At 50.9% G+C, this 27,083-nt stretch overlaps 1 protein-coding gene across 6 annotated transcripts in view; it reads left to right on the forward strand.

The window, feature by feature from the left end:
- Positions 1 to 27,083, forward strand: part of Cacna1a (calcium voltage-gated channel subunit alpha1 A) — a 293,753-nt gene that overhangs the window by 225,550 nt on the left and 41,120 nt on the right. For 5 of the 6 annotated variants that reach the window (XM_029480502.1, XM_029480505.1, XM_029480504.1 and 2 more), the window contains exons 24-33: positions 352 to 481; positions 1,610 to 1,669; positions 2,198 to 2,304; positions 9,879 to 9,978; positions 10,489 to 10,649; positions 11,603 to 11,740; positions 13,931 to 14,132; positions 17,370 to 17,534; positions 19,073 to 19,183; positions 24,331 to 24,414. In XM_029480502.1, the coding sequence (XP_029336362.1) occupies positions 352 to 481; positions 1,610 to 1,669; positions 2,198 to 2,304; positions 9,879 to 9,978; positions 10,489 to 10,649; positions 11,603 to 11,740; positions 13,931 to 14,132; positions 17,370 to 17,534; positions 19,073 to 19,183; positions 24,331 to 24,414 (1,258 nt within the window). Of the gene's footprint in view, positions 1 to 351; positions 482 to 1,609; positions 1,670 to 2,197; positions 2,305 to 6,726; positions 6,739 to 9,878; positions 9,979 to 10,488; positions 10,650 to 11,602; positions 11,741 to 13,930; positions 14,133 to 17,369; positions 17,535 to 19,072; positions 19,184 to 24,330; positions 24,415 to 27,083 lie in introns of all 6 variants that reach the window. The other variant, XM_029480507.1, reaches the window with a different exon arrangement.

The following is a 27,083-nucleotide window of genomic DNA, read 5'->3' on the forward strand; positions in this document are numbered from 1 at the left end:
TCTGAGCCGCACAGGCGAGCTTTGGCCCAATCCCCACCTAACACACACCAATAAATAAATGTAATTAAAAGAATACACCTAAGTGAAGTCTTTCCATGTCCTGTAGAATCATTAGTAGTAGTGATTCCGCCTGACTCGGGAAGCAAAGTTTTCCAGGAGAGCAGAAACTCTTCCAAGGGTAATATAAGTGTCTCAGGTGGCTGAAGTCTTTCAGCCAGTGCCCCATTGCGAGTCGCTGACAGATGGCTAGGGTGGGGCAGTGGAATTGAACATCCCGGTGGAACCCTCAGTGGTGAGAGGACAGGAAGGACCCATGAACTGCGATCTGAGTACCCCCGTCTCTGCCCTCAGCCTTCGCCGGCTGTGCCATTACATCCTGAACCTGCGCTACTTCGAGATGTGCATCCTCATGGTCATTGCCATGAGCAGCATCGCTCTGGCCGCCGAGGACCCGGTGCAGCCCAACGCACCCCGCAACAATGTGAGTCTTGGTTTTGCTTCAGAACTGAAACAACAGATTCCAAAGACGTACGGCACTCTGAGCCACGCCCCCAGCCCCTCATTGGGAATTTCTAGGCAGGAGCCCAACCCCTGAGCCACACCCACAGCCCCTCCCTGGGGAAGTCTAGGCAGGATCCCTACATCTGGAGCCAAATGCCCAGCTTCTAGGTAACGTTTTGACGAGCGACAAGGAAGGCATCACTAGAGAAATATTTGACCTATGCCGTAAAGGAGGAGAGCGGGAATCAGATGAGCTCTAGGAAATGAGCAAGTAGAACCGCGAGCATCCATGAGGCTGGGAAGTAGTGAGGCGGATGCTTCAGGGCGTGACTCAAACGGTCATGCACACACCTCCAAAGCCGACTTGGAGGTTTGGAGTGCATGGCCCGGCAGATTTCTTATCCTAAGGGAGGATTAAGCCCTCTTTATCTATGCAGGACTGTATGTGGAAACTGTATGATTTAGGTGATCATACCACCCTCTGCAGGTCATGTTGAGAAATCACCAGCCTTGAACCTAGCGCTCCCCCCCCGCCCCCCCCCACACACACACACGCGTGTGTGTCCCGGGTGACTCCAGAAGCTACAGGCAGGGACAAAAGCCATGGCGAATCCATGCAGAAACAACTAATCCTCAGCTCTGGACAGGACAGTTGGGTGAGGAAGGGAGGGTCGATCTTCCCAGACCGAGTGGTACCCTCAGAGGGAAAGAGCAAGACGACCAGGTGGCCCCAGACTTTAGAAGATGCTCCTGGAAACGGGAGACTAGGGCAAGGACACTGGCCATTCAACCCCATCACCCCAAGGACAGTCACCCCCAAGGTGGGGTGGACTCTCCAAGGCCCTCTTAGTCCACAAGGGGCTTGGAGTACATGAAGAAGAGTCTTAGTGACCATGGAGGGCGGGGGTGGGGGTGGGGCTGCCCATCTTTGATCCTGCCTGGGCGTGGCTCCTGAGCAGTGATTGGTTTGTCCAGCCCACTGGGTGAAAGCTCTACTTCTGAGAGGTTTTCAGGGTGGACCTCAATCCCAGTAGGCTACTGGTCGGTTTCCCAGGAGTCCATTCCTGGTCAAGCCTATGATTGGGTCTCTTGCCTTTTATTCCTGCAGGTGCTGCGATATTTTGACTATGTTTTTACAGGCGTGTTTACCTTTGAGATGGTGATCAAGGTAAGAACAGAAGTGGGGGGCTTCCACAGGCCTTCCTCGGGATGAGGGGCATTCGACAGGCGGGTGTGGAGGGAGAGAGGAGGGGGTGAAATCAGGGAACTAAGACTTGGCAGTGACTGGGAGGACTTTGGTGTACACACCAAGAAGAGGAGAGTCATGGAGGAGGGCTCTAGGCAGAAGAGACTCTGCTTGAGTGCTCTCGAGTACAGTCTCAAAGCTGTCTGCTGACAGATGAGGGGACTGTCAGGAACCAAGTCAGCCATGGTGAGGGCAGGAACCACAGGTCACCAAGGAGGAATTAAGAGATGGACAGATTCTTGCAACATTGCTGATACATGACCTACTGTTGGGTTCAAAGACAGGCTTCAGCCTGTCAAGTCAGGCTCCTTTTCCTCAGAGGCCTATCTTCCTGGATATGAGCTCCTGCCCACCCCTCCTGCCCACCCCTCCTGCCCACCCCTCCTGTCCCAGCTGGGTGCTGTCCTAGGGGAGGCTGAGGGCCCTGAGCACGCTTTCCTCTCACCTCAGATGATCGACCTGGGCCTCGTCTTGCATCAGGGGGCCTATTTCCGTGACCTATGGAACATTCTGGACTTCATAGTGGTCAGTGGGGCCCTGGTGGCCTTTGCCTTCACGTAAGTCTCCATGCAAGCCCCCTCCCCAGCTCTGGTCTGAGTCCTACTGCCAGATGTGGGTCTTATTCTGGGGTTCAGAGATGGGAAGGAGAGCTGTGGGCCAGCGGGGGGTTCTGTCCCAGTGGAGCTGCAGCTGGCTTTGTGCATGTCATCACCATTAAGGAAGGACGGAAGGAAGGGAGCAGAGCGCCTTCCACTCCTCCCACAGCAAGGCGGTGGCCTCTTGCTGTGCTGCTTTCTGTACTCTTGCTTCTGGGGACATCTCATCTCCCTCCCCATGTTGTCTCTTTGGGGTGCCCCTAAAAAGACAATCAGAAATCAAGTGTGCATGAGAGTCCCATCCCACCTGTGCCTCAGGGCTCCTCGACGTACAGCTAGTGATCTCCTTCTATGGCTCTCCCCTCCCAAGGCTCCTAGGATCCTCTGCCCACAGCAAGGTCATGTACCTTGGCACCACTCCACAATGGCACCCTGGCTATAGGTGGCAGTTTTAAATATGGCTCCCAATTTCTGAGTAACCATTCAAAAATGGCAAACATTTCAAGATGGCACCCAAGTTCTGAGTTATATTCCAAGACAGCGCTCACTTCACAGTGGTGCTAGAAAGCGGAACGGCCACTCTAAGATGACCCATGAATTCTTGATATCATTCCAAGATGATATCTAGGGTTTAGTGGCCATTCCAAGATGGCACCTAGGTTCTAGATAGCTATTCCAAAATGACTCCTTAAGTCTAAGCAGGCATCCCAAAATGGAGTCCAGATTCTTGAGAGCCATTTCAAGATGGTTCTCGGGCAGCAAGCAGCCATCCTAAGATGGCAGCTGAGTTCCAGGGAGCCATTTCAATCACGCTCAAGGGGTAAAAAGCCATTCCAAGATGTTAACTGAAATCTGGCCATCATTCCAAGATGGCACGTAAGTTCAGAATGTCCACTCCAGAGGACATTGCATCCACCTAGCATGGTATGTAGTGTTTCGGTGGCCATTCTCAAAGGCACATGATCTCTGCCATCCAAGTTTCTAGGCAGCTATTCCAAGATGGCGCCCAATGTTGGGCTCACCCTGAGATGGAGCCCAGTTTAGGTCTCGTCAGAGAGGGATCCCAAGATCCCTGTCAGCACGCGCCACAGTGCAGTCTCTGACAGCGGACATCAACATCAGGGACAGGCCTAGCTTGCTCCTAGTCCAGAAGTCCATCTTGGGAACATAGGTTGTGCCTGTCCCATGGGTCATTCCCAGAAAGGAAGGTCTTCCGGGGACCTTGACCCACCTCATCCAGCACAGAAGCCTGGGGGATTCTTTGGGTTGTCTTACTGCTGACTTCCCAGCAGGTATGGCCTCTCGGTCAGCTCTCTCACTTGCCAGTAAGTACATGCTCCATCACAGAGGGCCTGGACTGTTGCCCATTCCCAGGCGAAGGGCTGCGGTAGGCCCCACCGGGCTGCTCCCTGGGACACAGCGAGCTCTGGTTATGGAGGTCATGGTGTTTCCATAGCCTGGAAGCCTGATTTGACCAGACTCCCGGCCCTCTTGCCCTCTTCTCTACTCTTCCGTCTCTCTGTCTCTGTCTCTCTGACTCTCTCTCTCTCTGTCTCCCCACCACAACCACCCCAGTCAACCTGTATTCTCTTCTCTTCACTTTTTTTTCCTTTTTCTGGTCCTGGGGTTAAAGCCAGGGGCATTTACATGAGATCTGAGCTCTAGAGTCAAGTTTTTAATGTTCTCATGAATTCTATACAGACATTATGCTACCCTGTGCTCCTAGAATCCCTGTGTTTAGCTCTTTCCCCCAACTCCTATACAGAAGAAGGTCAGATGGGGACATCCATATGCCTGTGCAGGCTGGCAGTTCTAACAGAAACCAGCATTGGAAGCATGAGCCAAGGATTCTCTAGGAATCTTAGAAGAGCTTGCCATTGTGGATATTTCAATGGGATGGGAGAGGAGATACACTGACCCCTACCATGCCCCCACCTCACTACCAAGAATCTCCTTGGTCCTGCGACTTCTCGCCAAAGACTGGACTTGCAACTCAGCTCAAGCTGGCCAGCACCTTGGTTAAGCCACTCCTGCATACCCAATAGCAAAATGGATGCCAGTTGCTACTTGCTTCCCAAGAGGAGTTTCAGAACCCTCCCTCCCTTGCCCCATAATCCCTAGCAGCAGGCTTCTGATCTCTTGTACATGGGGCGTCTCAACTTGTGAAGTCTTTGCTTGGTGTCTCCTTGTTGATGTCATGGTAGAGCGTCAGCTTGCTGTTTCTCTCTCCGTTGTCTGTCCCATGAGCCTCTCTGCTCATAGACAAGGTGGGAAACCCCAGCAACAGTGCAAGGTACCTCCAGCTGGGTATGGTAGCAAGTGTTTGTAGTCCTGCCCCTTGAGAGGTCGAAGCAGGAGCATTGTTGCTTCTAAAGCCAGCCTCGGGTATGGAACACTTGTCTCAGAAAAGGAAGGAAAGAAGAGGAAGCTCCCTGAGTCTGGAAACCTCTGTGTTCCCTGGTTTCCCATGCAGCAAGTGTGATGGCCCGAATGAGAGGAAGTACCTTGAGCGCATCATCCAGGGTAGTGATCCCCATTCCACAGATGAGAAACTGAGGCTGAGGCAGAGCATATGGAGAATGAAATTTTGACCTGTCCTACTGGGTGCTTTCTTCCCTGGAAAGTCTGAGAGGCCAAGAAGCAGGAAGGAGAGGGAGCGAGGCTGCCCCCTTCTTGGATCAGAGGGATTGAGGCAAGGGCCCTGCCTGCCTGTGCTCTCCCAGGGATGATCCCGCCCTCCTCCTCGTCACCCACATCTGTATGTGTGATCTGTGTGGGTGTGCATACACGTGCGCTCCATCCACTCACCGTGCTCCATCTCCCATGCGCCATCATTAACAAGCCATCTCACAGTCTGTCACCATGAGGGACATCATGCCTAGTGCCCATGCTTTGGGGCAGCCAGCTGACACCTCACAGCAACTGCTAGATCACGATCTCACACTCACTGCCAAGAGTCTATCTGGCGGCGGCACCCTTCCCCACTCCTCCCAGGGCAGGTCCTTCAGCCCTGCAAAGCTGGCAGAGTGTACCTTGGTCAAGCCGCTCCTGCACCCTCAGACCACACTCCCAACAACCAACGAAGAGACCCTCCAGCAACACCCTCAAAACAGCTCTGCCCCAAAGGAAGGAAGACCCAACCTCAAAATGCATGCACGTAGGTTTGATTCCCAGTCTGCCAATTTCTGACTGTGTGCCCTTGGGGAAGTCACTCTCCCTGTCTGGGCGTCCGATGTCTCATCTGGAAAATGGGCCCAATGGTGCCATCCTCCTGCAGGTAAATGCAGTGACTCATGACTCAGCAGCAGGTTAGGCAAAGTCCAGCTAGGGACAGAGCTCAGTGACAGTGCTACCCTGGTGTTCAGGAACTCTGGATTCCCAAAAAGATGCTGCAGACACCAGTGACACTGGAAGCATCTCTAACCCCCATGGGGAAGTACCTGTAGACTTCCAGGTCTGAGAGCCCTGAGCTCTGCAGAGATATCTGTAGACATTAGGCCGTTCAGTTGAAAGAAGGAAGTGGCTAAGCATGACGGACATAATGCCTGGAATCACAGCTCCTTGCGAGGCTGAGACAGGATCACAAGGTCAGGAACTGCCAGGAAATTTAACAAAACCCTATCTCAAAATAGAAAGTAAATGAAGTCTGGAGGCATGGCTCAGGGTTAAAGCCCCTGCATAGAATCCCCCAGAGAGGAGCTAGGGGCGTGGCTCAGGGTTAGAGCCCCTGCATAGAACCCCCCAGTGAGGGGCTGAGCATGATTCTATAGCAGAGTGTTGACCTAGCATCTGTAAGATCCTGGATTCCATCATCAACAACTCTAGTGCAAGAAAGCGTCACCCACCAGACACACACACACACACACACACACACACACACACACACACACACCTGTATCCCAGCTACTCAGAAGTTTAAGGCAGAAAGATCAGTTTTTCAGGCCAGCCTGAAGCTACATCTTGATATGAGTCACTAGGTGGAGGCTACCAATACCAACATGAAGCATCTTGAAGTCAAGCCCATTTTCCAGATGAGGCTTGTTGGCAGTCAGGGCAGCATTCAAACCTCTGTCCTTTTCCCCACAAAGCTCTCCCACAGCAAGCTGGGCCCCCATGGCAGGATGGCTGCAGGAAGCAATCCTGCTCTTGGCAGTGACTGAGTGGCTAGTTCACCCAGGGTAATAGGCAGCCCCAGGGCTCCTTGGTATTTGCCTTTGTGAGCTGCTCTCAGTGCCATGTCCTGCCCATACAGAGATTGAGAAGGGGCTGGCTCCCATGGTCCCCTCGGGGTCCCAGAGCCCGGCCTATGTGTGTCTGTGTGTGTCCTGTGTTCTCTCTGAGGCCACTCACGATTTGTCTCTCCTTCCGACGCCACCTCACCAGGAGCAGTACACGGTAAAGTGCCTCTCTCTCTCTCTCTCTCTCTCTCTCTCTCTCTCTCTCTCTCTCTCTCTCTCTGTGTCTCGTCTTCCATGCCCCATTTGCAGCCATGTTGGTTCTGGCCTCCTTTTTCTGTGGCCTTTGTTCTTGCTGGTGTCCTGTTGCTAACCATGACCAGAGCCTGCCTCCCAAGGGTGGAGGAGCCACAAGAGATCACAGCTTCACCTGCCACTGTGACCCACCAGCGCTTACCTAGAACAAAAGGGCCAGGGAATATTCCTCCTCACATGTGATATCAACAGGGCCAAGGGGCTGGGGAGAGGGTCACCAGAGCAGCTGAGGTGTGGAAAGCAGGCTTTCTGGAGAGAAGGCAGCCATCACTCTGAGGAGCAAGCATCTGCCTAGCAGATCTTTCTGATCCACAACTCAGTGATTTACACACTGTGTCCCTGCCTCCAAAACAGTAAAGAGATATAGATGTAAATAGAAGTTGGTGTTCTTCCTTAATATATAACAAGCACTTAGAAATAAGAAAAACTGGTCTAATGATCAGTAAACAAAGGATATAAGCAGAAACATCAGAGCTGGGTGTTGTGGCGCACATCTTTAATCCCAGCCAGAACCCAGGAGGCAGAGGCAAGTGGATTTCTCAGTTTGAGGTCAGCCTGGTGCACATAGTTCTAGACCCAGCCATGCTACACAAAGAGACCCTTTCTCCAAACAAAAAAGACTCCTTAGTTGATAAATTGACATATGAACGTAAGGACCTGAGTTCAGTCTCTAGAGCCCATTTAAAGTCTGATGTAAACCGGTCGTGATGGCGCACGCCTTTAATCCCAGCACTCGGGAGGCAGAGGCAGGCGAATCTCTGAGTTCCAGGCCAGCCTGGTCTACAGAGTGAGTTCCAGGACAGCCAGGGCTACACAGAGAAATCCTGTCTCAAAAAACAAAAAAACAACAAAAAATAAATAAAAAGTCTGATGTGGCGGCATACACATAGAATTCCACCACTGGGGATGGAGAGGCTGGTCCTTGGGACCACTGGTCAGCCTGTCTTACTGGGTGAAGCCATAGGCCAGTGAGATGCTGCCTCAACAGATAAGATGAGTGCCACCTCAGGTTGACTTGTGGCCTCCACATACATGCACAGGTACCTGCATACATCTTCACAGACACATGCACATGCTGTGAGAGTACACACACACACAAACACACACACAAACACACTCACCAATACAGCTGGAAGCACAGCAACCGCACACAGCCCCAGCCAGCTTGTTTCACCATGCCAGGAAATAGTGCTCTCCACCAGAAGCCCTGGTGCCGGGAAGATCTGGATTGGGCAGTAACCAATAGGGACACATTTGTCCCTTGGACTGCAGCCTTGGTCCATTTGCATGTCCTGAGACCTCACACCAGCTATGATTCAGTAGCTGGGACAAGAGCCAAAATTAAAGAGAACACACCAAAGAATTCATCACAAGTTGGGCCTCTGAGGGGTTTCTGTCTAGGCCTGACATCTGATCTCTCTGGAATAGTACCAAGCTGACAGAGCCCATAACTTTCTAGGGAGGCACCAAGAAAGGGAGGAGAGCAGCTAAGTGGATGTTGCAGTGCTGTGCAAAGCCAGACAGTGGGCACACCCACCATTCCAGCACTCAGGAGCATGAGGTCAGAGGACCTCAAAGCCAACATGGACTACATGGTGAAACATTGTCTTAAGGAGAGATGGCTAAGTTGGCGAAGGCTCTTGCTACCAAGCCTGACAACCTGAGTTCAACTCCAGGGATCCATGTGGTGAAACCAAACAGATTCCCAAATGTTGTCCTCTGACATGCATGCTGTGACACACACATGCTCACAAAATTAATAAAGGTTTTCTAGCTAGCCCGGCAATGGTGGTGCACACCTTTAACCCAGTACTAAGGAGGCAGAGGCAGGCAGATCTCTGAGACCAGCCTGATCTATAGAGTGTTCTCCAAGATAGCCAGAGCTACACAGAGAAAGACACAAAAGAGATTTTTGAGTGGGCATGGTGGTGTGCACCTTTTAACCCTGCACTCGGGAGAAGAAAAAGCAAAAGATCTCTGGATGCAAGGCTAACCTGGTCTACATAGTGTGTTTCAGGGTTAGCCAGCCAGGCCAGACTGTCTCCAAAAGCAAAAAGAGGAGAAAAAAATCAATAAAAAAGCAAACACACACTAATAATAAAATTAAAAAAACAGGGATTGTTGGTGGTGCAGCCCTCAGTGGGATAGGCTAGGTTGAAGGTGACCTCAGCCAAGCAAAGGTCTGCCTTGCTCTTGAGCTGAGATTCAGGAAGGATCCTCAGTAGAAGGAAGGAGTGGTGACCAGTTTGTTCGAAAAGATAAAGTAGATGTGCGAAGTCTGAGTAAAAAGGTCCCAGTGAACGGGGGGGCACTTGAGACAGCACCCTCCGGGGCTTGAGCATGAAGCCAGCAGACAAACATGACTCTGGGATTTGTGTTTGGGCCCTGGGTGGGGGTGGGAGCCATTATCTTCAAGCTCTTGATGGCCTAGGTAGCTAAGAGCTCTGTGTCTTTGAGTCTTCATGGTTAAGTCCACAGGTCCTACTTTTTACCACCAAGGTAGGTAGGGACCTTGGAGACTGGAGCAGCAGCCGTGCCTGAGATCATGTTGGTATTTGAAAGGACTGGCCCCTGCTTACTTCTGTCCTTCAGCCTAGGGAACATGGGATTGGGGAGCATTCTGAAGCTTTCAGAAGGAGGGTGGGTCTCATCTCACAGTTCGCCAACCTCCCGGGCTTTTGATTTGCTACAAAGAGCAGTGGAAGCATTGGTGCAGACAGTTGCACACAGTGCTGCACACCTTCAATCCCAGAACTGAAGAGGAAGATGAAGGAAGAGCCAGCCATACCTTCATAGGAAGATTGTAAGACATTGTCTCAAAAGAACTAATTAAAAACAAAAATCCTCAGTGCAGAGGCAGGGTCTTCAACAAACTATGAGAACAGGATCCCTCAAAGTGATCAGGTTTCCAGGGCAAAACTAGACCATCCATCAGCCCAGACCTGGGTCCAGCCAAGGGGGACCATGTGGGGTTGTGGGCCCCTCCTTCCCAGGCTGACCTATGCTTTGTCTCTCCCCTTCCCCGACCCTAACATCCCCCAACAGTGGCAATAGCAAAGGAAAGGACATTAACACCATTAAGTCTCTCCGAGTCCTCCGGGTGCTACGGCCTCTAAAAACCATCAAGCGGCTGCCGAAGCTGAAGGTGAGACTGGGGTCTGGAGAGAGGGTCCTGGAGCTGGCCACCCACAGACAAAAAAAGTTGTACAGTGCTCCGTACACAACATTGAGAAACAGTGGTGTGCCCCTGGGACCCAGCACTCAGGGGCTGGGGAAAGACAACCCCAGGTCAGGTCAGCCTGGGTCCTTTGGGGACCCCGTCTCAATACTACGTTGAAAGAGATGCTGGCTGCCTCATAGACTTTATTATATGTGGGTGTAGTTGCTGTGCTTGTCCAGAAGGTGGCAGCAAAGGGGATTGCCTGGCAGAACCTGCCCCAGGTCAGGATTCCTTTTGATAGGTCAGGGCGGAGAAAGGCGGAGCCTAGTTCTAGGCCAACAGGGCTATTCTAAAAAAGCAGAGGGCTGGGATGTGTCTCAGTTGGCAGAACTCTTGCCTAGAGTACCAGGAGCACTGGGTTCCATACCAATGTTTTCAGCTCACCCAACTCCACCACCACGCCCTCCCCGCCTCACACCCCTCCTCCTGCCGCAGGCCGTGTTTGACTGCGTAGTGAACTCGCTCAAGAACGTCTTCAACATCCTCATTGTGTACATGCTGTTCATGTTCATCTTCGCTGTGGTGGCCGTGCAGCTCTTCAAGGGCAAGTTCTTCCACTGCACGGACGAGTCCAAGGAGTTCGAGAGAGACTGTCGGTGGGTGGGACACGCGACAGGGGAGGTGGGATCCAGGGCCCACAGTCACACACTGAGGCAGAGCGGTAACTCCGGGTCAGCTTGGATTTTTAGAGTCAGGTGGGGTATACCTAGGAACCTCAGCACTCAGAAGGCTGAGGCAGGAGGATCACCCTGAGTTTTGAGACCAAGCTGGGTTAAGGAGTGAGCACTTGTCACAAAACAAAAAAAGGTAAAATGAAATAAAAAGCTGTGCCAGCGAGTGGGTGTGCGCGGTGTGCACGGCAGCAAGGCACAGGCCCACTCCCCTCCCCGGCATGGAAAACAGTAACAAGGGAGACATCTAAGACTGGGTGATGTGAGGCCAGAAGGCTTAAGATGTTAAAATGGGGAGCCCCAGCCCAGCCTGCCTCCCAGAGAAGCCCTGTGTCATAAAAGAAGAGCAAATGAGAAAGTTTGAGAATCTGGGTGTGCCCCTTCATACCTGGTTAAGCCGTTCTAATCTCCCAGTGGCTTCATCAAGGGGGTACTGACCACAGAACCATAGTCCCTCCTTGGGTTGTATCCAAGCTGCCCTGTTCAGATGCTCCCTGGACACAGTGGCACAGGCCTGTCACCTACTGCTTGGGACACTGAGGCAGGAAGAGCCAGAGTTTCTCCATCAGCCTGGGCTACTTCAGGAGGCCAGAGCTTCTCCATCAGCCTGGGCTACTTAAGGAGACCCTGCCATACCAAAAGGATCCTAGAGTCTTGGGTGGTATTTGAACTCACTATTTCCTGTTCTGAAAGGAGGTGTAAGGACCCTGAAATAGGGTGTCCCCATGTTTGCCTCTCCGTCCTGTCTGTGTCCCCATACCCACACTCAAGCCAGGGTCTCGGATCCCACAGAGACCCTGCCGTGCGCCCACCTCCAGGCAGCACACATGGCCTTAGGGAGGGTGGCGCCCTGCTGACTAACCAGCTCTCTGTGACAGAGGCAAGTACCTCCTGTACGAGAAGAACGAAGTGAAGGCCCGAGACCGCGAGTGGAAGAAGTACGAGTTCCACTACGACAACGTGCTCTGGGCTCTGCTCACGCTTTTCACAGTGTCCACGGGAGAGGGCTGGCCACAGTGAGTAGCAAGGGTCAGGGACCCAGGGAGCAGGGGAGCGGGAATGGGGGAGAACAGGGGTGTCAAAGCGTGGCCTGTGCCCAAGGTTGTAACCATGATGTGCTCTCACAGTTTAGAGGTGGCCCCGTGGGGCATGGGTGGCACTCTTAAGCTGACCTACAGCCTAGCTGTTGGGAAGCTCAGGTCCCCCCACCCCACCCCCAGCAGCACAAATGTGAACAAAGACTTGAAAGCAAGCAAGCGGCGGCCTTTCTGGATGTGGTGACCACGCCTTTAACCCCAGAATCCCCAGAGGCAGAGGCAGGGGGGGTGTCTCTGTGAGCTTGAGGCCACAACAAGCTCCAGGCCATCCAGGGCTGAACAGTGAGACTCAAAACAAAACGGGTCTGAAGGGTGGCTCTGACAGGACTATGCATACTCAGAAGACACCGGTTGGCTTTCCCACCCTCAGGTCAGGCTTGCAAACACCTGCACGGACTCCTAGGGATCCGAGCCTCTAAACTCTGAGGGAACTGCACGTGTGTGCATATACTCGCACATACACATAATTTAAAATAAAATAAGGTTAAAGGGCTAGAGAGATGGCTCAGCAGTGAAGAGCATTGACTGTTCTTCCGGAGGTCCTGAGTTCAATTCCCACCAGCCACATGGTGGCTCACAACCATCTGTAATGGGACTTGATGTCCTCTTCTGGTGTGTCTGAAGACAGCAACAATGTACTCATATACATAAAATAAATAAATCTTTTTTTTTAATTAAATAAATAGGGACTGGAGAGATGGCTTAGCGGTTAAGAGCACTGACGGCTCTTCCAAAGGTCCTGAGTTCACATCCCAGCAACCACATGGTGGCTCACAACCATCCTAACAAGATCTGACACCCTCTTCTGGAGTGTCTGAAGACAGCTACAGTGTACTTACATATAATAAATAAATAAATAAATAAATCTTTTTTTAATTAAATAAAATTTTAAAAATAGTCTTGGGGCTGGAGGGATGGGTCAGTTCCTAACATACCTGAGTTTGAATTCTAACACCCACATAGCAACCAGACATGAGGCATACTTCTCTAACCCCAACACTACTGGGCAGAAACAGGGAGATTCCAGGAGCTCCAGGGCTGTCCAGCTCAGGTTCAGTGAGAGACCTCTATTTTCAAAATTAAGGCAAAGTCAGTGAGATAGCGAGCTCAGCAGGCAAAGAGGCACACACAGAAGGAAAGAACCAACTCTCAAAAGTTGTCCTCTGACCCACACACACACACACACACACACACACACACACAGCAGGCATGCACACAGAAATAAATGAATGTAAATGTCGGGGCTCGCTCACTTACTTGCTGTTCTAAGAGAAGACCTAAACAGTTCCCAGTACCCAAGTCTGGTCACTCACAGCCACCTGTAGCTCCAGCTTCAGCAGATTCAACCTCCTTTACTGGCCTCTGTGGTAACCTGCTCTCAGATGCACCATAACTGAAAATATTCACATAATTGAATATAAAAAGAAACTCAGAGCCACACAAATGATTTGTCCAAACAAGGTACATGCTCTCCATGATGAACAAACACATTTATCACATCTGCTATACCAAGGCACTGCTTAAACACCAAACTGTTTCTTTGATTAGAGGCTATTTACAGAGCAAAAGGCAGCCATGAACACTGCATTCACCAGACACAAAACTTTTATTCTGTAGCACTGGGAACCCAGGGCCTCACATGTTCAAGGCACTGAGCTTCACCAAGAGAACGTTTGAGCAGTGTGCATTCTGAGCCCATACAGAGCTGCTCTGACCACACTTCGTGCACACTGCTCCTGAAGCTTCTTCCCATCTATACCATGTCTGATTAAATACCCCACATGGACTGGTGCCTGCTTCCAAAAAGCCCTACCTCATCTGTCACCACAAACCTAGCTTTAGATACCAACATGAACACTTCTTTCTGAGTCTCTCCAAACGGCTGAATGTCAGTTTCCTTCTGTGCAAAGTGGAGCCAGAAATGACCTCCCCAAAGGCTATTGGGAAAAGATGTGAAAAGTTGAGCATTCTCAGGCACACGGTCAACCCCATGCTTGTCAGAGTCACTGACTGAGTTTATTTCTTCTCCATCTCTTGTTCCCCCCGGCTCCTGTGCCTCTGCCCTCCCCATCCTCTCTATCGCTCCTGTCTCCTTCCCACACTTCACAGGGTCCTCAAGCACTCAGTGGATGCTACTTTTGAGAACCAGGGCCCCAGCCCCGGGTACCGCATGGAGATGTCCATCTTCTACGTGGTGTACTTTGTAGTGTTTCCCTTCTTCTTTGTCAATATCTTCGTGGCCTTGATCATCATCACCTTTCAGGAGCAGGGAGACAAGATGATGGAAGAGTACAGCCTGGAGAAAAATGAGGTACCACTGCCTAGTTGTGTTCCCTGTTTAAAAACTGGTACAAAACCCACATTCTCTCTCTCTCTCTCTCTCTCTCTCTCTCTCTCTCTCTCTCTCTCTCTCACACACACACACACACACACACACACACGTACTGCAAGAAACTTGGATGAAAAAAAAAATAAAAAGAGATACATGACTGCCTCTAGGTATGAAGAAAGAAGAGGTTTATTGTAGGTAAAAGGAGAGCATAGGCCAGAGAAGGGACATCTGGGAGAGTCCAGAGTAAACATGACCCTATGTGAGGAGATGGGGGAGGAGGGGGAAGGGAGAGGAGCTGCCAAGCCTGGGCCAAGAAACTGGCCAAGAGGGTAAAAGGTAGCCCAAAAGACAGGGTTACCAAAATGGCTGGATTATATAGGGAAAGGCAGCTGGGGGAAGGGCAGCCCAGCCTTTGGGCTGAAAAAGTTTAGGGTAAGCCAAAGTTTACAGAAAGCCAGCCATACCTTGTAATAGGTAGGGACTGAGGGATGCTGGGAGAACCTCAAAGTCATGTCTACTTTGGTATGTTAATGGACACCTCAGATAGCCGTTTGTCTCAGGTTTGAGACCTAACAAAACCAACTTGTGGAAAAAAATTGAGAACAGAACAACAGTAAATGTTTCTGAGAGGGTACAGTCTGCAGGATAGCTCTCCTTTGGATTTCCAGGGAGAAAGAAAAATGCACACATCAGATATCAGGAGGATGTATCAGTCAGTCTGAAGCATGTTGTGCTGCAATAACAAGCATCCCCATGTATCCACAGAGGGGCTGATTTCTTGATCATGCTTCATGTCCAGTTCAGTGGTCCCGTCCATGCTTTCTTTATTCTTATTGGCCAAGCTAGCACACAATCTTCTTCCAAGATACTTCAGAGCAAAGGACAGTATGCCCGTGATCTAGCCCTTGGTTCTTCTCAGAGGGACTGTATGACTTTCTCTAAGGACATATAAACAGATATCTGTTGACCCCAGTGCATCAAAGACAAAACAAGAGACAGTTCCACCCAGGTCTAGTATGATCCAGTGAGTTTATTGCCATCACTTAGAGAAACATGGGTGATGAGTTACGATAGCTGTATCCATTCTTAGAACTCCCTACATAGTTTGCAGGAACTCCATGGAAAGTCTCTTCCCCAGCAGGTTTTTATTACATACATAACATTGTGGGGAAGCCTATTGAATATAACTTTGTGAGCTTCCTTAGTCATGTGAGTTTCCTGAGCTGAGTCTTGTCAGTTTCCTGAACTTCCTGAGCCATGTGAGTTTCCTGAGTTTCCTTAGCTATATGAGTTTCCTGAGTTTCCTGAGCTTTCCTCTTTGCTTAAGGAGGGAGGGAGTTTTTATAGAAAAGAGCTACATATAACTACACACCTTCCTCTGGCTCTTACTTTTTTTTCTGCCTCCTCTTCAGCAGTGTTGTCTGAGCCTTGGATCTGGTGATAATGATGCCTATTTCCCTCCATTTATAGCTAGGACATTGAAACACTTTGCCACAAACAGCCACTTGTTCTCTGAAATTTGACCACCACCACTTTGAATCTCTGCAATAACCACCACCACTCAGTACAAAAAGAAAAAAAGAAGTGTCTGCCTGGCAATGGTGGTGCATTCCTTTAAATCCAGTACTCAGGAGTATAAAAACAACCCTCTCTCTCATCTGCTGCTCCTGCTGCCAGACCAGCTCCTTGGTTCCAGCAGGGGGCACCAAGGCTATCACTTCCCCTTCAGCCACGCTGACTACTAAAGGAACCCCAAGCTGAATGAGTCTATCCTCGAGGGCAGGGTATGAGAGAAGTATGCACAGCTTTCTCTGAGGGGACAGCTGCCTACCCTGAAGACGTGACTAGTCTCTTCCACCCACACTGCCTGTCACTCCCTCATCCTCCCTTCAGTGAACTGTTGCCCGGGGTGTAAAGTCCTACAAGTTCTCCAAAGCACTGAATTTGGCCTCCTTAGTTTTCTTTCAGAACTCACCTCAGTGCTTCCCAAAGTTACCTTCAAGTGAGCCAGCCAAGCCTTTTGCCCGCTTTGCCTTTCTTTTGTCTCAACTGCTTGCAGCACTTTGCAAACCTGATTTACATACTAGTGTGAGTCATTAAAATATATACCAGAGCCTCTCCTACCTCATAAAGATCAGTAAAGCTCTGAACTGTGAACACAGCCCTATGTGGCCTACTCAACAAAGGCTGTCACATGCCCAGTTCCCTCGGTAACACCTTTTCCTTCTGGATCGTTTTCCAGTCCTGATATCCATGGAGACCTCAACTGGTTATAACCAAATCCCTCATAGCCCTGGCTGTCCTGGAACTCACTCTGTAGACCAGGCTGGCCTCGAACTCACAAATCTGCCTGCCTCTGCCTCCCAAGTGTGGGATTAAAGGCGTGCTCCACCACTGCCCAGACCCTCATGGCTCTCTGTAAGCCAGTCCCTTATGACTTCAGGCCCTGTAGCCTTTGTAGATCTGTAGCTCAGTTCTGCCTCCATAGCACCTGGACTGACTGATGCCAGCAGCTCCCGGGTCCCAGAGCCTCCCTCACGGGCCAGGAGAAGCAAGGGACTCAAAGAGAAAGAATAGTTTGTCTGGCCACAGTGGCAAATACCCAGAAGGTGGAACAAGGTGATCACTGTTTTGAAGCCAGCATGGGCTACAGAGGGAGATCCTGTCTCAAAAGGAGAGGCAGCTGCTCTGCAGTCAACTCCTTGCTGGGAGTCCTGAAAGCCCTGGGCTCCTGTCCCAAGCACCATAGGAATTCATCATAATCACATAGGCAGCTTGGAACCAGGCTGGACTACATAAAATCCTGAGGGCGGGGGGATATGGGATATGGGGGTAGTGGGGGGAAGGAGGGAGGGAAGGAGAGAGAAGGTAAAGAGGGAGCTATGGGGCCTGAAGAGCACTGCTGTATTTCACAGTCTGGTTTCCTCAGCTGTGCCTCAAGCCCAGCCTCTCGGAACTGGTTTTCCACATCTGCAAGCTGATACTGCAGATAACTTCTTGCAAGGGAGATTCCAAGAGAAGCAGGGCAGGTGTGGTGACTTCCCGAGTTGGAATAGACATAGAACTGTCAGGTTTTATGAGGGGCCCTCAAGGACTGCAGGGATCCCAGCTGGGCCCAGCACAAAGGATCTGGACAACTGCACCAGGAGGGAGGCTATGAATGGCTGGCCTCTCTCCCTGCTGTGGACCCCTCTCATGCCCTGACATCTTCCACAGAGGGCCTGCATCGACTTTGCCATCAGTGCCAAGCCGCTGACCAGGCACATGCCCCAGAACAAGCAGAGCTTCCAGTATCGAATGTGGCAGTTCGTCGTGTCCCCACCCTTTGAGTACACCATCATGGCCATGATCGCTCTCAACACCATCGTGCTAATGATGAAGGTGAGCCCCACCTCCCTCCCAATGTAAGACCCATGCACAGCATCCCAGCCAGACCACACTCTGCCACTGAGCCTTCACTGTTCCACCTTCTGCCTGCCATGCCAGCTCCTTCCTTCCTCCCAGCTACTTAAACTCAGCCTGGGGCTGAGCTCTGCAGTTCTCTGAGATCGCCCCACATGCCCCCATCTCAAGTGGTTGCACACTTCACAGTCCCACCAGTCTGCACTCCTTGAGAGTCAGATGCCTGGCTTTTTGAGCTCAGCCAAAGCCTCAAGGAGAGGAGGAGACACCCTCCTTGAAGGCGTGCTGGGTGGAACATGAGAACAGATCAGAGGGGGACTTCCAGAGCTTCAAGGGTCCTAGCCCTACATGGGGGTCCTAAGCAGGGACGCTACCTCTAAGCCATGTCCCCAGCCACTGGGGATACTAGGCAAGAGCCCCACTTCTGAGATACACCCCCAGCCCTCTATGAGGTCATCACTATACCACTCCCAGGCCTTCCTCTCTTTTTAAAAATGCCTGTGGGTTATTTGACAGTGCCCTGGAGATTACCAAAAACAGTAAGGGTGCCAATCAGGAGGCTCAGCCAGCATGGGCGCACACAGCCATCATCCCAGCGACTTGGAGAGTCACAAGTACACCATCAGCCTTGACACTGTAGTAAAACCCTGTCTCAAAAATAAAAATAATGTAAAGAGCTGGCAAGATGGCTCAGTAATAAAGCTACATGCACCAAGCCTGGTGACCTGAGTTCAATTCCTGGGTCCCACATGTTGGAAGGAGAGAACCAACTCCTGCAAGCTGTCCTCTGACCCCCACGTAGATGCATGTGTTCATACACACGTAACAGCTAAATAATATGCAACTAAAATCTAAAAACTAAAGCCTGAGGAAGGATGTGGCTCTGTGGTAGAGCACTTGTTTGGCATCCATTAGGCCCTAGGCTCCATTACTAGCATCAAACAATAAATAAAAATGAGGAGGGTGCAGGAGATGGCTCAGTGGTTAAGAAACCTGTCTTCCAGAGGGCCTGAGTTTAGTTCCCGGTACTATGTCAGGGAGCTTGTGACTGCCTGTATCTCCACGCTAGAGGACCTGTAAGTTTTCTGGCCTCCACAGGCATTTACACACATGATACAGATACACCCATAACACATACACATAAACATGTATGCCCATAGGCACACACACAAAAGTAAATATATATACACAAACTCTTTTAATTGACAAGAAAGCTTGGCTGCATTATCGTGAAGATGCTTTATGGTAAATTAATTAATTGCTCAGCATATCGGGGGATAAAGATTGCTGCAAATAAAGGCATGAGCTGTGGCTTATGGCGTTTTGTGCAATGGCAGCACTTGGGAAGGCTGAGCTGGGAGGATTGCTGTCATTCTGAGGCCAGCCAGTGTTACAGGGAGATGCTGTCTCATGGCCCAGGCCTTTGCTGCTGTCACCCTCTCTGGGCTCTGAGGTCAGACCTGCAGCCTGGCTCTCAGCCGAGCCACTGACTTCTCTGCCTGTCCTCATCCCTCTAGTTCTACGGAGCCTCGGTGGCCTATGAAAACGCCCTTCGCGTGTTCAACATTGTCTTCACCTCCCTCTTCTCTCTCGAATGTGTGCTCAAAGTCATGGCTTTTGGGATTCTGGTACGTGGGGCCTGAGGGTAGGGGATGGAGGGAGTACACAGGGCCCAGGGTGCGGGAGGTGTGTGCTATGGGCCCCAAGACCTCATCCCCAGCAAAAGTCTACACCCAACCTGCACAGCCTCAGGCTGACCTAGGAGTAGCAGGGAGACTCAATCTAGATTTCCCTTGGGTGAGTGGTGTGTGGATTCAGCTGTCCTCCAAATGACCTGGTCACGGGTACTGATGTCAGGAAATCACGACCACAGAGGACAAGTCCCCAGTATTCACAGCGGCCAGGCCTGTCTCTCCAGCGTTTGGGAGGCTGAGGCAGGAGGCTTGGGAATTCAAGGCCAGCCTAGGGCAGAGTAATGCTTGTCAGAAGAAAAGACAGAAAGGAAGGAAGGGAGGTGGAAGGAGGAAGGAAAGAGAGAAGACAGTTGTGACGACAGCCAAGGAGATCTCAGGACACCCAAGTGGAATCCCCAAGATTGGAGGTCCGTCAGTCTGGCCTGTACCACTGCACTCAAACCACCGTCTTCTTACTTTTCATCCTGGTCTTTAGTGAATTTTATTTACGTGTATTGGTGTTTTGCCTGCGTGTATGTCTGTGTTCCACCTGTGTGCTTGGTGCCCTTGGAGGCCAGAAGAGGTCATCAAATCCCCGGAGAGTAGAATTGAGCTTCCATGAAATTACTGGGAATTGAACCCGGGTCCTATAAAAGCAGCCAGTGATAACTGCTGAGCCATCTCTATCCCCTCCTTTTCATTTTAAGACAGGGCTTCACTAAGTTACCCAGTCAAAAAGATGAGCAACAGCTCAGTCAGCAGCATGGGGACTCAGTCCCCAGATCCTTCATAAGAGGCTGGGTATCCTGGCATGCACTGTGGTCCTAGCACTGGGGAAGGGGAGGAAGGAGGCCCCTGTGGCTCCCTGGACTGACAAGGAGACCAGTGGGAGGGACCTCATCTCAAAGGTGACAGACAGCATTCCTGAACATGACTCTTGAATTTGTCCTCTGACCCACACACACACACACAAAGAATATATACATATCTATACTCATGAATATGCACACACACACACACATGTGAAAAGAAGAAGGCAGGCTAGACTTGCCTTGACTGTATTCTGCCTAGTGCTGACTTTGAACTTGCAGTCTCTGTGGGTTGCCTCCCAAGTGCTGGGATGAGAGGCTTATACGGTCAGGCACGCCTATGACACGTATTCTGAAATTATCTCTTTTACCCAAATCCATTTCTTTTTCTTTCAAAAGTGTATCATGGTCTACTAATTTAAATTTGTCTAGGCTGGTGATGTAGTCTGAGGCACCCAGATCCTGAAAGGAATCAGTGGGTGGGGTGAGGAGCCATGAGGTTGGAAGGGAAATGTCACGCCCATATTTCCCACCAGCTACTGACTGAACTGACTGGAAGCGCTTTCTTCCATCTTGATGAGTTACTCAGGTTCCCATTGCTGTGACAAAAGACCTAGGATATCCAACTTAAGCTGAGAAGGTTAATCTGCGGTTCAAAGTTTCAAAGGTTTCACCCCATATCACTTCAGCCTTTGGCCTGTAGGGAGGCCACAGGCCATGGGGAAGAATGTTACAAAGCAGGACACCCACTTCGTGGCGTTTGGGAAGCCAAGAGCAAGGTAAAACCTTGCCCTAGTGGCCTGTCTCCCTCCCATGACAACCTACCTCCTCCCAGTGATACATGCTACCTAGCTAGCCTCTGTCCTATAGGTCTCTGGTACAGCCTCTTCCAAACTCATGACATATTTTTGATCCCATCCATTTGACACAGAAATATTAGGTGTTTTCAAACCAGGCTTGGTAGCATGCAGCCCTAAACACCATGAAGGCTGAAGTGGGAGGACCAGCTTGGTTCACATAGTGAGCTTCGGGCCAGCCAAGGCTAGATAGCAAGACAACACCGAAGGAAGGAAGAAAGGAGGGAGGGAGAGATGGAGGGAATGGAGGGAAGGGAGAGAAAAAGGAAGGAAGGGGGAGGAAGGGGGAAGAGAGGGAGGAAGGGAGGGAAGAGAAGAAGGAAGGAAGGAGGGAGAGGAAGGGAGGAGGGAGGGAGGAAAGAAGGAGGGAAGGAAGATGGAAGAGAAAAAGAAAGAGGAAGAAAGAGAGGAAAAGAAAGAAGAAATTAGCTATTTTATAGGATTTTAGAAGTCTCACAGGTACCTTGAAATTTAGCTTGTGTTAATGATTGTTTCAGAATGCTGATGGTTAGCCAAGCTTTGAGATGCACACTGGAAATTTAAGTCTTGAGAGGCTGAGGCAGTAGAATCAGGAGGAGTTCAAGGCCAGCCTAGGCTCTATGAGACCCTGTCCCTCTAAAAAATACTATTATGCACAGCGGTGTGATGGCGTGGCTGTGCTCACCTTTAATCCCAGCACTCTGGAGGCAGAGGAGGTGAATCTCTGTGAGTGTGAGACCAGCCTGGTCTGTATATTGAGCTCCAGACCAGCCAAGCAGCCAAAGCTACATAGGGAACCACTGTCTCTAAAAGAAAACAAACAAAACCCCAGCAGCAGTGATGGGGGGAGCGAAAGGGAGGGACTTCCGTACACAACCTAAGCCCCACCCCCTGAATGAAAAACAGAAAAGAAATAGAAAAGGAAAGGACATGACTTCTCCTAGATATGGCGGAGGAGAAAGTTTCGTGTAACTAAAAGTCAGAGCATAGCCGGGGGCAGAGACGCCTGGGGGAGTCCAGAGAGAAGGGAGCCGGACCAAGTGAGGAGAGACAGGGAGGGAGAGCAAAAGACGCTGCTGACCAAGAGGGGCATCCTGGGCCAAGAGAGTAGACAGAGCAAAAGAGGACAGATAGCCCAAATGGCTGGGTACAGGGAAAGGCAGCCTAACCCCTCTGAGTGGATACCAGATGCCTTGGTATCTTTGCACTCATTGGTACTTTTGAGAAAGCAGAGATGGAACTCTGGCTTCCAGAACTAGGAAAAGACACCGTCTTCTCAGCCAGTCTTCCACCGTGTGAGGCTAACACTTCATGTACCTTTACAGAGAGTATAAAGTTCCCCAGGTGACATTCAGATGACAGAAAGAGTCTAGATGGTGTCTCCATTGGGGATTCCTCAGAAGCAGGGTCTGAGATGAGGGCTGAATGCAAGGAATCTACCAGGAAGGTGACTCCCAAAGGGACGGGAGGGGAGACTCATCAGGGAAGGGACACCACTGGTACCATGGAGAATACCTTAGCAATGCCACCAGCGGCTGCATTTCCACCGGAGGCCTCAAGGTGGCAGCAGAGAGTAGTGATCCCCGGGGAGGAAGGTGGAGTATTGGGCATCCCACAGCTCTCAATCAAGAACTGCTGCCAGTCCCTGAGCCCAGGGGAAGTAAAGAAAGCCTGTGGTGACAATGCTGGGAAGGGTGGGTCCAGATACCAGAAGTGCCAGAGGGTCCCGAATTCCCTCCAGGCAGGGCTCACCAGCACTCACCTGTTGAGCACCTACTGACCGTCAGACTCCTCAGACTCACGCTGCACATCGTCATTATCTGATGACCCAGGAGCTCCCAGCTCTGGGGCCTTCCCTGTAAGACAGACAGACGGGCTGCCTGGAGGTCAGAGGAAGCACTGCTCACTTCTGTATAGAGAGGCCCTCGAGATTTGAGGCTATGACTGTTGACGAAGAACAAGGGATAAGAGTGCAGCCTAATAGAGTGCAGCCTAATAATACTCTGTTGAGCCAGTTCAGGGCTTGGGGCGTGTGTCAGTCAGGAGAGACAGCAGTAACAAGCATCCCCTGAGCTGTGGCTTTATCAACAGGCTTTTGTCTCAGTCCCCAGGGAGGTGTTTTTTCTCCTACTTACTTGGGGACCCAGCCACCACTTGGAACGTCGAGTTCCTATAAGGTCAGGGCCCAGAACATGGCTCAGTTTAGAAAGTGTTTGCTGTACACAAATGGGAACCTGAGCTTGGTCTCCAGTACCCACATCAAGCCACTCACAACTGCCTGTAACTCCAGCTGCAGGGGGTCAGACACGCACATATACACAGGATTCAATTTTTAAAAATCACATAAAAGCCAAGCATGGTGGTACACATCTGTAATTCTACCAGGGAGGCAGAGTCAGGAGGACCCTGCGTGGGGGCCTAACTGTATCAGGGAGGGCCAAGTGAGTGGGTGACCCTGTCTCAAAAAAACAAGATGGTTGTCTCATGAGGAATGACCCCTGAAGTTGACCTCTAGCCTTCAACCCCATGTGGACATGTATATGCGACAGAGTGGGAGAGAGCCTCTGGGGGGGTAGAATGTGTGTGGTGTGAGTGTGGTGTGTGTGGGGGTGTGTATGTGTGGCGTGTGCGTGTGTGTGTGTGTGTTTAGAGGGCCTCCCGTTGGCCAGCAGCAGTAGCTTTGCTTACAGCCCCTTCAGCAGCCTTGAAGCCCCTGGTGCAATGTCCTCTCTTGCCCTTCTCACCAATACCAGGAAATAGAGGCACAGAGAGGTTAAGTCCTTTACCCACAACCACACAGCTCTGATAGTAGACATGAGATCTGAACTCAGAGGCTGCCAGCTTAGACAGTGGCCTTAAACATAGGGGGATCTTACAAGCAGACTCTGGGCTCCCCTGAGCCTGGTTTCAAATACTGACTCTACCTGCACCTTTGCTGCGGTTTGCTGCTGTCCATAGCAGGAGGGCCTGCTCACATTACAATGTTGAGCTGGAGAGATGGCTCAGCAGCTAAGAGAGCACTGGCTGTTCTTCCAGAGGATCCAGGTTCAATTCCCAGCATCCACAGGGTGGCTCACAACCGGATGTAACTCCAGCTCCAGGGCATCTGACACCCTCACACAGACATGCAGACAAACCATTGCAAACCAACATTACAGTGTCCCTCAGTCATCGCCCCCAGCCTCTTCTGTGAGGAATTTGGTGATATCCTGGGCGCATGAGGAACTTTAGGGATGGCCTGGGGGCTTGAGGAACTTTGAGGAATGCTCAAAAGATGGGCCCAGCAGAGCAGGGGCAGGTCCCTGAGTCTCCTCTGGGGCAAGCCATCAAAGATGAGGGTTTGAGAGGAAACCTGACCCACACAGTTGCCGTGTTCTAATACGCCCCTTTCTGGCCTTGCGAGATGAGGGTATAGAGCCCTCTGTTGGCATCTTTGTCTTGTGGGTCCCTATTCTAGAATTATTTCCGCGATGCCTGGAACATCTTCGACTTTGTGACTGTTCTGGGCAGCATCACAGACATCCTCGTCACCGAGTTTGGGGTAAGTCTCCTGCCAGCTTCTCTCTGGGTGACTTGGGGCTGCACTAGTGGGAGGCAACAGTTGCTGGCAGGCACAGTGGCCAGCTGGTAGCATAGAGGGAGAACATCAGAGGCACAGCCTGAGACAGGAGTGAGGGTGGAGTTTTTCTGGGTGGTAATTTGGGGGTACAAAGACAGTTTTTAAGGTTTCAGTGAAGAGGGAGAGAGGTATGTCCAAAGCTGGGACATAGGGCCAAGGCAGAGCAGTGTGCCTCTCTGCCTGGTGGCTGGTGAATTGTGAATAGTGTTACCAGTTCACTACATTGAGAACTCATGCCTTTAAAGACAAATAGAGCTGAATTCCTGATCCAACCGGACCACGGGTTGTGGTCCACTGCCCCCTGCTGGCCATCGTGGGGATAGCACTTTCAAGACCTTAGGCTAGTCTCTGGAACAAGCAGCCCTCCACCAGCCCCAGGCAATGCAAATAAGGAAAGTGGGGAGAGGGGAGTACCTGAGCTTTCAGACCACATTGTAATTATCCCTTTTTAGGTAAATCTAGGAGTCCCCAGAATCCCCTCCCAAACCTTGTCCTTGGCCATGAGCCAGTGACCCCTGACTTGGGAACCCTCAGGAGACTAAGGAGACCATAGGAGATCCTCCCAGGGGACCAGAGGCAAAAAGCTACTCATCAATGCCCAGCATCAGTGATGGTGTGCATTGTCCCCACCCCACCCCCAATGACAATGGAAATAATAATAACTGGACTGGGGTTGTGGCCTAGTGGCAGAGTCCTGGCTTGGCTTGTGTTTGGCCCTGGGTTGGTCTCCTACCCCCAAAACAAAATAAAACAAAGACAAAAAACAAAACATCAACAAAACACCCACAGAGAATGTGTGCCAAGCACCTCAGTTGAGCTGTCTCCCACTGAGGAACTTGATCAGAGCACAGGAGAATTTTCTCAAAGGGTTAGACTGGATTGTCCAAGAGGGTGAGGGCTCAAGGATATCCGGGAGGAAAGAGCTGGACAAAGGTCAGAGTAGCAGCCAGCAGAGAGCCCTGGGGAGAGGCCCTGTCTACCCGTCCTCTCCCACCAGAGACCCTGGCTGACCCAAGAGAAATGGGGGAAGAAAATACATCCTGCATGGGACTCACTCCACATAGCAGGAAACTGACACCCAACACCAGGAGGCAAGCACTCACATAAGGCTCTGGAAACCCCAGAACAGACTTGACCATTTTCCCAATCCTCCTTGAAGGCTGGCACTGTTGGGACCTTCAGATGGGAGGGTCAGGACAGCCTTAAGACAATGTCCATTTGGGTTCAGTTTGGGAGGAGCTGCCTGCTTCCCAGTAGGGCAGGTGGAGTTGGTTAAAACTCCAGGTTGCCCCGGACAGTGGTGGCACATGCCTTTAATGCCAGCACTTGGGAGGCAGAGGCAGGTGGATTTCTGATTTCGAGGCCAGCCTAGTCTACAGAGTTGTTCCAGGACAGTCAGGGCTACACAGAGAAACCCTGTCTCAAAAAACAAAAACAAACCAAACAAAAAAACCCTCCCAGTTGCTGGTAAGACATCCTTAGGTCTAGATCCCACCGCTTATAGCCTGTAAGATAGCGGCACCTAGAGGCCAATTCGGAGACATCAGGACCATTACCGAAGCCAAACAGCCCTCCCAGCCACCCAGTTGCTCTGGTCATATCACCCCTTTTGTAGCAGGGATGATGCCTGCCACCAACTTCATCAATTCCATTACCTGACTCACACTCATCCAGACTTTGATCGGGCACACATGGGTGTAGAGACAGAGCGAAAAGAGCCAGACAAAGCAGCAAGCACGAGAGTACCTGACCCAGAGGGCTCTCGCTTTAGATAGGACGGTAGGTAGAGAGTAACAGGTAGGGGGGTCCATTAAGATGACTCTGTAGGCTAAGGTGCCTGCTCCCGAGCCTGGCTACCTGTCTTAGGCTACCTTTCTATTATTGTGAAGAGACGCCATGACCAAGACAACTTAACAAAAGAAAGCATTTAACTGAAGGCTCGTGGTTCCAGAAGGGAATAGAGTCTGTGACCATCATGTCAGGGAACAGGGGAAGGGAGCGAGAAGGAGCTACCTGGAAATGACATGGAATTTTGGAACCTCAAAGCTCTCCCAGGGACACACCTCCAGTGAGGCCGCTCCTCCTGACCTTCCCAAGCAGTTGCACCAATTGGAGACAAAGTAGTCAAACATACGGCCTATGGGGGCCATGCTCATTCAAATGACCACATGACCTGAGTTCATTCCCTGGGACCTACACAGGCACACTAAATAAATAAATAAATAAAATGTAATCTTAAAATTAAAGGAAATGAGCTGGGAGGGCAATTCAGTGGCAGAGCCCTGCCTACAACCCTACAGTGAGGGCTTAGGGACATGGGTGTGTGGTGGAACACACACCTTAAACCTTCCCCACCCCACTGTGAGGACCTGGGGGTGTGGCTCAGTGGTAGAGCTCTGGTTTTGCTTGTGGGAGACTCTGCACCTAGCCATAGTAGTACGCACACAAAAGCCACCCTCCTGAAGTGCTTGGCACAGAACCTACCACAAAATCAGTTCCCAGTGGTTATTGTTATTTCTATTGTTATTGTCCCATGAGTGTACCTTGATGTCAGACTGCCCTAAGACACTGCCACTTTGAGGGAAGGATTG

The sequence above is a fragment of the Mus caroli genome, chromosome 8, assembly GCF_900094665.2.
Source record: "Mus caroli chromosome 8, CAROLI_EIJ_v1.1, whole genome shotgun sequence".
NCBI lineage: Eukaryota > Metazoa > Chordata > Mammalia > Rodentia > Muridae > Mus > Mus caroli.